Here is a 12,562-nt window from a genome sequence, read left to right as displayed (position 1 = left end):
GGAGGTGATTATGGTTAGATGAGGATGTAAGGGTGGGGCCCTGAGCCAACAGAATGGGTGCCCTCTCCCTGCCACACATGATCGCAGACACACGCGCGGGCACTGAGGCATGTCTGCAGGCCAGGAGAGAGGCCTCACCAGGACCTGACTGTGCTGGCACCCTGATCTCAGACATCCAGCCTCCAGAACCACGAGGAAGTAGATTTCTGTGTTTACGCCACTCAGACTATGGTATTTTGTTACAGCAGTTGGAGCTGCCTGAGACTCCACCCTAGAGGCACCCAGGAGAGGCCCCTCTCCCCTCTCTGCTGCTACTGCCAGCTCCACACTGGCAACAGCCTCTCCATGACTCCCAGTCCCCGCCCTGGTGCCCTACACCCTGCTATAAACACAGCATCCAATATGATCCTTTAAAAACAATTGTCACATCACATTCATTTCTCAGAATTGAGCCACAGTTCCCACAGAGGCCCTGGGGGCCTGCCCTGTGCCCTGCCCTCCCCTCCTCACTGCTGGGGCACCACAGGTGTTCCCTCGGCCCAGCCCCCGGTCCTCAGGCCCTCTGCTCCCTCACTTCCTTCAGGTCTTTGCTCAGACACCACATCCTCAAGGAGGCCCGCCCCACAACCCATCTTAAAATGACAGACCATATCCCATGTTCTTGGACTAGAAGAATTAATATTGTTAAAATGGCCATACTGCCTAAAGCAATCTACAGATCTAATGCAATCCCTATCAAATTACCCAGGACATTTTTCACAGGATTAGAACAAATAATCCTAAAATTTATATGGAACCATAGAAGACCCAGAACTGCCAAAGCATTACTGAAGAAAAAGAATGAAGCTGGAGGAATAACCCTCCCAGACTTCAGACAATACTACAGAGCTACAGTAATCAAAACAGCATGATATTGGTCCAAAAAGAGCCATATGGATCAATGGAGCAGAGTAGAGAGCCCAGAAATAAACCCACAAACTTTTGGCCAATTAATCTTTGACAAAGGAGGCAAGCATATACAACAGAAAAGAGACAGTCTCTTCAGCAAATGGTGTTGGGAAACTGGACAGCTGCATGTAAATCAATGAAGTTAGAACACTCCCTCACACCACACACAAAAATAAACTCAAAATGGCTTAAAGACTTAATCATAAGACAAGACACTATAAACCTCTTAGAAGAAAACAAAAGCAAAACATTCTCTGACATAAATCTTAGCAATGTTCTCCTAGGGCAGTCTACCCAAGCAATAGAAATAAAAACAAAAATAAACAAATGGGGCCTAATTAAACTTACAAGCTTTTGCACAGCAAAGGAAACCATAAGCAAAGCAAAAAGACAACCTACAGAATGGGAGAAAATATTTGCAAAAGATGAGACTGACAAGGGCTTAATTTCCATAATATATAAACAGCTCATACAACTCTTAATAATAAAAAAAACAAACAATCCAATCCAAAAGTGGGCAGAAGACCCAAACAAGCAATTCTCCAATGAAGACATACAAATGGCCAATAGGCACATTAAAAACTGCTCATCATCACTAAATATCAGAGAAATACAAATCAAAACTACAATGAGGTATTACCTCCTACTAGTCAGAATGGCCAGCATTCAAAAGTCCACAAATGATAAATAATGGGGAGGGTGTGGAGAAAAGGGAACCCTCCTACACTGTTGGTGGGAATGTAGTTTGGTGCAGCCATTATGGAAAACAGTATGGAGATTCCTCAAAAGACTAAAAATAGACTTACCATATGATCCAGCAATCCCACTCCTGGGCATATATACAGAGGGAGACTTAATTCAAAAAGATAGATGCACCCCAATGTTCTTAGCAGCACTGTTTACAATAGCAAAGACACAGAAGCAACCTAAATGTCCATCAACAGATGACTGGATAAAGAAGTTGTGGGTGTGTGTGTGTGTGTGTGTGTGTGTGTGTATGAAATGGAAAACTACTCAGCCATAAAAAGAATAAAATGTCATTTGCAGCAACATGGATGGACCTGGAGATCATCATTCTAAGTGAAGTAAGCCACAGAAAGAAAAATACCATATGATATCACTCATATGTGGAATCTAAACAAACAAACAAAAAGACAAACGAACTTATTCACAAAACAGAAAGACTCACAGACACAGAAAACAAACTTACGGTTACCGGGGTGGAAGAGGGTAGGAAGGGATAAATTGGGAGTTCCAGAGGTGCAGATACTAAGTAGCACACACAAAATACATAAACAACAAGTTTATACTGTATAGCACAAATAATCATATTCATTATCTTACAGTAACTTATGGTGAAAAAGGATATGAAAACGAATATATGTATGTTCATGTATGACTGAACCATTGTGCTGTACGCTAGAAACTGACACAACACTGTAAACTGACTATACTTCAATAAAAATATACGTAAAACAAAACAAAACAAAACAGAACGACAGCCCAGCCCTCCCACAGCCCTGCCTCCCATCTAGGGAGGCTACTCATCTCCGCGTCACTCGTCACCCTCTAACAAGCATGCCAGCTGTTTTTTATTATGCATTATTATAATGTTCCCCCTCCCCACTAGAATGTTGGCTTCTTAAGGAGGAGGGTTTCAGACAGGGATTTCAGACAGAGGGTGAAATGTTCACTGAAACACACAGTTCACAAAAGCAAATGAGCAAGAGCTAAGATGCTACATGGGGCCAGGCAACCTCCGTGTCCTTACAAAGGCTTTGGCCTGGACCCCAGACTGAGGCCAGAGCACAAGACCCGGCCACACTGGAGTAGTGGGTGCCCTTACCCAGCAAGAGGACCGACTGATAGCTGGAGAGGGGGCCTGCAGTTCAACGCCTAACCAGTAAGACATGTTTTTTTTATAGTTACTTTACTTCCAAAAAAGGCGGAAAGACATAGCTGCCTTCACTTAGAGAATGCCACTCAAACACTGTCCCTGGAGTGTCTCCTAGGAAGGGTGGGCTTTGCTCCGGAGACACCTGTCAGCCAGCTGTCCCGGGGTGGCTGGAAAGGGGCTGGCCAGAGGTCAGTCCTGCAGTCTGCGCTCGCACCTCTTCTCTAGGTCAGCCATCTCCTTCAGGACAAGGGCAACGCCAAACCGCAGCTCCTGGAACTTGGCTGTGGGGACCTCGAAGCGGTGCGCTGACCCATCCGAGAGCTCTAGCTGCATCAGGACGCTGGGCTGCAGGGAGCGGGCCAGGGCGCTGGTGGAGATCGCCACGTCCACCCTCCACCGGAAGTCAGCAACGTGGGGCAACCAGGCCCCCTGCCGCCTGGCCACAGAGTCAAGGAGAGGCCGCTGGCTCCCAAACACCACACTGGCCAAGTCCACAGCCAGGTCTTGCGGGATGCAGAGCTCCTGGAGCTGCTTCTTGAAGGCTTCGGGCTTCAGGCTGGCTGGGGGCAGCCGGAGGGCCTGCTGGACCAGGGTGTGTGTGCCAGCGATCAGCGCTCCCAGCCGCTTCTCGGATAGTTCTGCACCAGCCCCCAGGCGCCACATAGCCTCGCGGCAGTCTTCTCCCTGCAGGCTGCTAACCACCAGCTTCAGCAACTTTCTGAATGTGCCCCTGTCCAGGTCCCCCAGGAGCCGGGGCATTGCTGCCACCTCTGGGGGCAGCTGAGCCCCCAGGAAACTCACCCGGCCACTGTGACTGTCACCAGGGTGATGCGGGTATGGAGCCGCAGGACCCACCGCAGACATTCTGCTTTCCGCTGTTTAATCAGTCAGCCCAGGCTGGAGGTGTCTGCTGCAACTGTCTGAAGGGGGATGAGAGAGAAGCCCAGTAACTCCCGTGTCCTTTGGGCCAGGGAATAAGGACTGATGTGGTCTCCACCTCCCAGATGCTGACAGTGTGAACCACTGATGACAGCCAGTGTGATGTGACGTGCCCTGGAATCAGGTGGCAGAGGGGCCCTGGAAGGGCGGTAGGCAGGAATCCGCATGGAAGGAGGATGAGGTGTGGAGGAGAGTAGGAAGAGGACCAGGAAACAGGAGAGCATGCATGAGTTCTCCGAGTAAATCATGGAAGAATGAAGAAGAAAGGTCCAGAGAACACAAGGTCAGAACAGCCACTGCTGCTGCCTTGACCACTCCCAGATCACTCAACTACTCCACCTCCAACCCTCACAGGCTCTGCAAGAGCCAGATACTGTTCTCACCCTACCAACAAGGAAATCGAGGTCAAAGCCACTGCCCACGTCAAGGACTGGAACCCAGACCTATCTACTCAGAAGCACGGGGGAACCAGACAGCGCCTCCCAGACAGCAGGGGCTGAGGGACCTGTGGCAACAGAGCTAGGAGCAGGATCTGAGGGAAGAGCTGCGATGTCACCTGAAGAAGCTGCACAACACCCCAGCACGTCTCAGGTGATCCTCACACACCTGCTTACGCGGGAGTGCACCGCCCTGTCCCCAAGGCGCCCCCTGGCCCACGGTCCTCACAGCGCGGTGGGACGGGGCACGGTGGAACGCTCCACCGCTTCATCGCAGCACACTCTCCCGGGAAGGCCGGGCCCCTCGCCTGGCTGTCAGCGACCACGCACTGCCAGAACTCGGGGTTTTCCCTCAGGGCCTGGCTAGTATCAGGGCAGCAGCCTTCCACTGCCTGGCCGCCGGACGCCCGGCCTCTGCCCCGCCCCGGAGGCCAGCATGCGGCCTCCCGGGCGGGGAGGAAGGAGCGCCCCGAGGCGGCCACCCACGCACGCCCGAGCCTCCGCGCCCCGGCCGCGGTCAGTGCCCACCGTCCACCGGCTCTCGCGGACAGGCCTCCTGACTCCAGAGCGTCCCGCGGCCACGCGACCAGTCCAGGTCCGCCGCGCGGCCCGCGACGGCGACCCACCCCCGCGCCCAGGTAGCCGCCCACGCACCTGGCACGCGGTCCCGAGCGGAGAGCGGCGGCGCGCGCGGCCTGGTCCCGGAGGCGACCCAGAACCACTTCCGGGCACCTCCGGGACGGCGGGAGGAGCCGCCTTCTGCCACCCGCGGCCCGAGGGGCGGGGCCTAAGCCTCCGGGTTGTTCTTAAGGGGGGCGGAGCTGGGGGGGGGGGGAACCTCATTTCCCGTCATCCTCCGCGAGGGGGACCGGCGCCCGGCGTGAACCCACCAAGCGCGGATCTCCGCCGGGCCGCGGGCGTGGCGTGGCGGGGCGGGGCGGGGCGGGTCCGGGGCCGAAGAGGAAGCCGAGGTCGGGTTGGGTGGGGGCCGGGCCGAAGAGGGGCTGGGGCGGGGCCGGGGCGGGGCCGAGAAGGGGAGGGGCCGGGGCCGAGGAGGGGGCGGGGCGGGATGCCTGCTCCGCTGTGAGCGCTCTTGGGTGTCTCCGTTGGGCGCTTTGAGTGGGTGAAGTGTCTGGGATGTGCCTTTATCTCAGCAAGGCGGTACTTTAAGAATTGAGTGAAAAGAAGCAGGCAACCCAGTGAACCGAATGAGCAAGGGGAGGAAGATATCAAATGGCTTTGCTGGTCATTAAGGAAATGCAAATGGGAGCCTCACGGAGCTGCCGGCGCACACCACTGGAATGGTGCTAAATGAAAAAGACGACGCGATGGGCTGGATGTTTGTGTCCGGCCCCCCGCCCTGTTAATATGTTGAGACCCTAATCTCAGTGTGATGGTATTTGGAGACGGGGCCTCTGGAAGGTACTTAGGTGGGGAGGAGGAGCCCTCATGAATGGGATTCGTGCCGCTTAAGAAGTGGCCACAGAGCTGACTATCTCTGCGCTCTGTGAGGACACACCAGAAGTCAACTGACTGCAACCTGGAAGAGGTCCTTTCCCAGAACCCCACCACCTGGCACCCTGAGCTCAGACTTTCAGCTTTCAGAACTGTGAGAAATAAATGTCTGTTGTGTATAAGCCACCCAAACTATGGTATTTTGTTATAGCAGCCCAAACACAGACAAATTAAGTGTTGGAGAGGACGGGAACAAAATGAAACCCTTCTACACTGTTGGTGGGAATGGAAAGTGGTATCGTACCCTAGAGAAGAGTTGTGCAGTACCTGAAAAAGTTAGAAGTATTTAAACAAAGTCCTACTGTATAGCACAGGGAACTATATTCAAAACCTTGCAACAGATCATAAAGGAAAAGAATATGAAAAAGAATATATGTGTAACTGAATCACTTTGCTGTGTGGCAGAAACACAACATTGTAATTCAGCTATACAATGAAAAAAATTTTTTAAGTTAAAATATTTATATGACCAAGCAATTCCATATCTGCTTATATGCACAAGAACAATGTAAATATGTTCACACAAAATCTTGCACAAAGTTGTTCTTAGCAACATTATTCATAATAACCAAAAATGGAAAAACCCAAATACACATCAGCTGGTGAATCCATAAGTGTGTTGGGCTGTATCCATTCAGTGGAATAACAGTCAGCAGTAACAAGGGATGAACTACTGGCTAGAACATGGATGAACTTTCAGAACGCTGTGCTGAGTGAAAGAAGACAGACGCAAAAGACCACATTCTGTGTGATTCGTTTACATGGAATGTGCTGTGTGATTCAGTTTATATGAAATGTCCAGCTAAGGCAAGGAAGAGGGCAAAGCACCAGCAGGTGCAGGTACAGAGAAGGCCTGGTGAGCACACAGGCCAAGGTGGCTGGTCCTTCTTCAGGCATCTGTTCCAGTGTCCCCTGTTTGAGAAGGTGGTGGTTCAGAGGATCTCAGCATCAGGGACTCTTGTGCCTGGACTGTGGGTCCATCAGAACCTCTCTGCCTAGAATGAGAAAGCTCAGCCTGAGAAAGAATCATCCCCTATCTGAGTCCCTGGTGCTCTCACAGCTCTGGGTTCAGTCAACCCCCCACTCCTTCCCAGAACCCTTCAGAGATTGTTTCCACTACAGGTTAGTTTTGGCTTTTATGGAATTTCACATAAACGATGACATACGGTATACAGTCTTTCAGGTAAAGCTTCTTTCACTCACCATGTTTCTGTGACCCATCCGTGCTGCTGCCTGCTAGTAAAAATCCATTCCACTTTACAGTAGAGCAGGTCAGACGCACTGCAGTCTGTCACGTGGCTCTTTTGTGGACACCTGAGATATTTTAACTATTGTAAACAGAACTGCTATGAACTTTCAGGTACAAATCTTTTCTGTGCATGTTTTCATTTCTCTTAGTTAAATGGTTAGGAATGAACTTTCTTGTCATGACAGGTGTATGTTTAGTTTTTTGAGGAAGTACGTGACTTTTTTTCAGAGTAGTTGTACCATTTTATATTCTCATCAAAAGATTCAAAAGAGTTTCAGGTGCTCCACATTCCCGGCCAAGATTTGGAGCTGTCAGGCTTTTTAAATTTATCTCCTGGTGAGTGTGTAGTGATATTTCACTGTGGTTTTGGTTTTCATTTCCCTGATGACTAGTGATGAGCATTTTTTCATGTGCTTATTGGACATTCATGAATCTTTGTCAGGAGATTGTTAAAATATTTTGCCTATTTTTAAATTCAGTGGCTCAGCATTTATTACAACTATTATTCTTACATCACTTTATTGATATATGATATGTAAAAAGCTGTACATATTTGATATATACAACTTGATGAGTTTGGGGATAAGTATACAGCCATAAAACCATCACCACCACCCTAAATAAATAAATCTGTCACTCCCAAAGTTTCCTCCTGCCTTTTATTATTATTTGTGTGTGTGAAGAATATTTATAAGTTATACCCTCTTAGCAAACTCTAAATACACAGCACAGTGGTGTTATGTACAGGCATGTACATGGTATGACAGATGTCTGGAACTCATTTATCTTGTGTCCAGTGTCCTACAATCTTCTAGGGGCAACCATGTTGTCACAAATGGCAGGATTTGCTTCTTTTTTATGACCAAATAACATTCCATTGCATATATGTGTGTGTGTGTATTTAAAATATATATTTATATTTGTACATAAACAATATTTGTAATGGCATTTTCTTTGTCTACTCATTGGTTGGTAGACTTTTACATTGTTTCCATGCCCTGGCTACTGTAACCAGTGCTACAATGAATCTCAGCATCAGGGACTCTTGTGCCTGGACTGTGGGTCCATCAGAACCTCTCTGCCTAGAAGGAGAAAGCTCAGCCTGGGAAAGGATCAGCCATGCAGATATTTCTTCAAGATCCTGCTTTCAGTTCCTTTGGGTAAAACATCCAGAAGTGGGATTGCTAAATCATGTGGTAGTCCTATTTTTAGTTTCTGAGAAAGCTCCATACTGTTCTCCACAGTGGCTGCACCAGATTACATCCCCACCAACAGTGCACAAGGGTTCCCTTTCCTCCGCACTTGTTAGCTGTTTTTGTCTGTCTGTTTGTTTGTTTTTAGTGGCGGTACTGGGGATTGAACCCAGGACCTTTTGCACGCTAAACATCTGTTTTACCACTGAGCTATACCCACCCCCTGTCTGTTTGTTTTTAATAATAGCCACTGTAACGAGCGTGGGATTTGTGGGTTTGATTTGCATTTCCCAGATAATTAGTGATATTTCATATACCTGTTGCCCATTTGCAAGTTTTCTTTGGAGAAATGTCTATTCAGGTCCTTTGCCCATTTTAAAATTGAGTTATTGGAGTTTTTTGGTTGTTTTGTTTTGCTGTTGAGCTGTATGAATTCCTTATATATTTTGGATATTAATCTCTTATCAAGTATATGATTTGCAAATATTTCCCCCATTCCATTCGTTGCCTTTTTATTGATTGTTTCCTTTGCTGTGCAGAAGCTTTTGATTGAATGCAATCCCACTAATCTTTCATCTATCTTAAGTTGAGTTTTGTGTATGACATAAGGGTCCAGTTTCGTTCCTTTGCATGTGGATATCCAGTTTTCCTAACGAGAAAGTATATGCACGTATGTGTGTGTCTCTGCCCCCAGTTCCTGCTAATATTTAATGTTTGACTCTGAGTCCTGGCCCAAAGCTCCTAAAACTCTTGTAATTTCCTGAGTTATAGGCGTGTCTGACACAGAGCCCTTAAATACCTCAGTTTCCAGGCTTTTCCACATTTGCTGCCCTCACAGGGCTTCTCTCTCCAGTATTCTTTGATGTAGAATAAGTTGGGATTCCTAGCTGAAGGTTTTTCTACATTCATTATAGCTCTAAGGTTTTTCTCCTGAACGATTTCTGTGATGCTGAGTTCAGTGTGCCTTTTGACTAAAGAATTTCTCACATTCTTCACACTTAAGTGGTTTCTTTCCAGTGGGAGTTCTCTGGTGTTAAGCTGTGATTTAAGACTGAAGGCTTTCCCACATTCAGTGCACCCATAAGGTTTCTCTCCACTATGAATTACCTGCTGTTGAGTAAGGTGTGAGCTACAAATGAAGGCTTTCAAACACTTACTAATGTATATGGCTTTTCTCCATTGTGAATTTTTGGTGTCCTCTAAGATATGAACTTTCACTACGTGTATTAGTTGTTTACCCCAGTCCTTTCACCAAAGTTTTCTCCATCGTCTCTTGGTTGTGTGGAGTTTACCTTCTAGTAGTTTATTTAGAAAGGCCCTCATGAATAACATACCCTAAATTTGTACACATTTAAAATTGGTTACATCAAGCCTTTAGTTTCTAAAGGTAGACGTTTTCATCATTGATTTGAGATATTTCTTCTCACAGGCATTAAAAGTTATAAATTTCCCTCTAAGCACAGCTTTAGATGCATCCCACAAATTTTAATGTTATATTTTCATTATTATTTAGCTCAAAATATTGATGAATTTTTCTTGTGACTTCTTCTTTGACCCAGTGACTATTTAGACATGTGTTGTTTAATCTGCATATAGTTGATGTTTTCATAGATGTCTAATTATTATTAATTTGTAATTTAATTTTATTGTGGTCAAGAACATACTCTGTATGATTTCTTTTTTTTTTCTTTTTTCTTGTTTGCTGGGAGGAGGTGGTTTATATATCTATTTTTAGAGGAGGACCTTGTGCATGCTAAGCACGTGCTCTACCACTGAGCTGTACCCTCCCTCATACTGTATATGATTTCATTCTTTTTACACTGATTCACTCTTGTTATAGGACCTCATTTGATCTATGCTGGCAGAGGTACCATGCACACTGAACTGTCAATCACACACAGGTCTGTGTTCTCTAGAATTTTCTATGACCTGTCCATCATATGTAGGTCTGGATTCTCTAGATTTTATGCAGCACTTTTCCCCCAACATCTTATTATGAAACTTTCAAGCATATGGCAAAGTTGGAAGAATTTTATAGTGAACATCAGTGTATGCACCACCTGGATCCTGCCTCCAACATTTTATTGTGCTTGATTATCACGTTTACCTGTACCTATCTGACCAGTAATCCACTTAATTTGTTGTTGCTTTTCAAAGTAAATACAGACATCTGTTCACTTCTTTTAAATATATGTGTATCGTTAATTGGAGATGAGTATTTCTTTATAGTTTGGAAGGTTAATGTTATCTAAGTGAAAGGTACAGATTTTAAGTGTAAGCGTACTGAATATTAACAAATAAACAATATATCTCTTTGAGAGCACACATGCCTTTACTGGCTGAAGAGAGATTCGGTCTGAACAGCCTTGGGAAGCATGGCTATTTTGACCGGAGTGTGGAATAACATCCATAATGTGTTAAAAGCTCCTATAAGTTGTTACTCAAAAGGTAGATACTCCAATAGAAAAATGGTTGATGGGGGAGGGTACTGCTCAATGGTAGGGCGCATACCACCAGCGTGCACAAGGTCCTGGGTTTAATCCCCAGTACTCTCATTAAACAAACAAATAAACAAACAAACAAACAAACCCAATTACCCTCCCCCCCAAAAGGAAAAGAAAACCAAAAATAAAGAAAAAAGAAAAACAGGTGATAGGCAGAGCTCAGAAGTAAAGATGGCCAATCAATAGGGTAAAAATACTTAAGGTCATTAGTAACCAAAAAGGGGGAATTAAAACAACTTGCTATTTTTCACCTATCAAATTGGCAAATTAATCCATCGAACAAATATTTAGAAAGCCAAGCATGTGCTAGGTAAGGATATAACAGGAAGATAAACACCATCTATGACCTCATGAAGCTTATGTTGTATTAAGGTAGATAGACAATTAAGCAAGTAAGTTATTAAAAAGGATAAAAAACTATGTGACATGGAAACTGTATGGAAATATGTGAAAACCCGTCATCGGCTCCAAGCTAGTCCACACGGTCAAAGAGCCCTCTGGAAGGCTGTGATGTTCAGGGAAGTTGATGCAGTTAGTGGGGCAGCACAAGATGGGATGTGACATGTAACTGAACCAACCAAGTTCAAGAATTAAAAGAATCTCACTGTGGATGGAGCAGCAAGTACCAGAAGAGAGTGACAGGCTGGGGCAGAAAACAGATCATGAAAGTACTACAAAAACCTCCAGAACTTCAGACTTTATTCTAAATACTTAAAAAATAATAACACCCTGTGACAATTGGAGAAGCAACCACTGTCTTTTATTATTGGTGGGAAATAAAGAAATATGACTTTTTAGAGGGAAAGTTGGAAATACGTGCCAAAAGAATAGATATGTTACATTACCTTTTGCCCCTAAAAGTATTCTTCTAGGAATTTATTCTAAGTAGACAGTCATATGCACCAAAAAACGACAACTATGACACTCACTGAAGAATTCTATATACTGGGGGGAACAAGAAACAACCCAAATGTCAAAAGAATAGAGGATCGTTCAAACCAGTTACAGACTATTCATAGACTGGAACACCGTTCTGCCACTAAAACTGCATAGCAGAAGAGTACATGCAACCTCAGAGAAATTGTGGGTTTGGCTCCAAACCACTGCAGTAAAGCAAATAAAGCGAGTCACACATTTTCTGGTTTCCCAGTGCATGTGAAAATCATGTTATTTACAAATACTTTATTGATAAAAAAATGCTAATCATCATCTGACAACAGGGGGCTGCCACAAGCCTCCAATTTGTTAAAAACACAGCACCTGTGAAGCACAGTAAACTGAGGTCTGTCTGTACATAATTGGAAGTCCATGCTCTGTTACAGTGAAAAGTCATGTTCTCAAACAATACACACAGCATAAACCAACTTGTACTGAAAACACATGCAAGGTGCTGTTTCTTCCTCCCACGTTTAGTACAAGTTGGTGAAGCCACTGGGCTTGGCATTTTCTCTGAGGAGAGGTTTTTCATTAGTGAGTCAATTTCTTTAATACTTTTAGGATTATGTAGTAAACCTTTTCTTGGGCCAGTTATGGTAAATTGTATATTTATACATTTCATCTCAATGTTCAAAATTTGAGGCATAAATGTGTTCAAATTATCTTTTTATCATATGTCTATAGTTTGTGTGTTGATGGCTCCTTTTTCATTTTGGTTATTTGTCCTTTTTCTGATTTATTTTTTTAATTTATCTTTTACTGAAGTGTAGTCAGTTTATAATGTTGTGTCAAATGTGGTGTATAGCACAATCTGTATCTGCCATTCCCCAAGAACCTGCTGCGTACCCTGCACACACTAGGTGGGTATTCACGTCACCGTGTGAGAGAACTAAGGGTGGGGGTTGCACGTGCATCTACAGCCACATAAGAAGTGACCTCAGAAC

At 45.4% G+C, this 12,562-nt stretch overlaps 1 protein-coding gene across 1 annotated transcript; it reads right to left on the bottom strand.

Moving 5' to 3' along the window:
- Positions 1-1,390: 1,390 nt before the first annotated feature.
- COMMD5 (COMM domain containing 5) lies at positions 1,391-5,041 on the bottom strand. Its single transcript, XM_074352903.1, has 2 exons — positions 4,876-5,041; positions 1,391-3,765 (listed from the first exon to the last, which is right to left on the bottom strand). The coding sequence occupies exon 2, from the start codon at positions 3,707-3,709 to the stop codon at positions 3,035-3,037; it is 675 nt and encodes a 224-aa protein (XP_074209004.1). The 5' UTR covers positions 3,710-3,765; positions 4,876-5,041; the 3' UTR covers positions 1,391-3,034.
- Positions 5,042-12,562: the final 7,521 nt, after the last annotated feature.

The sequence above is a fragment of the Camelus bactrianus genome, chromosome 25 (assembly GCF_048773025.1).
Source record: "Camelus bactrianus isolate YW-2024 breed Bactrian camel chromosome 25, ASM4877302v1, whole genome shotgun sequence".
Classification (NCBI taxonomy): domain Eukaryota; kingdom Metazoa; phylum Chordata; class Mammalia; order Artiodactyla; family Camelidae; genus Camelus; species Camelus bactrianus.
Note: the sequence above shows the minus strand (reverse complement) of the source record. Positions and strands in the feature narration are given on the sequence as shown.

What these genes read in the sequence shown, in the direction of transcription:
- COMMD5 (XM_074352903.1), bottom strand. Translation starts at nt 3,709, where the DNA reads ATGTCTGCGGTGGGTCCTGCGGCTCCATACCCGCATCACCCTGGTGAC.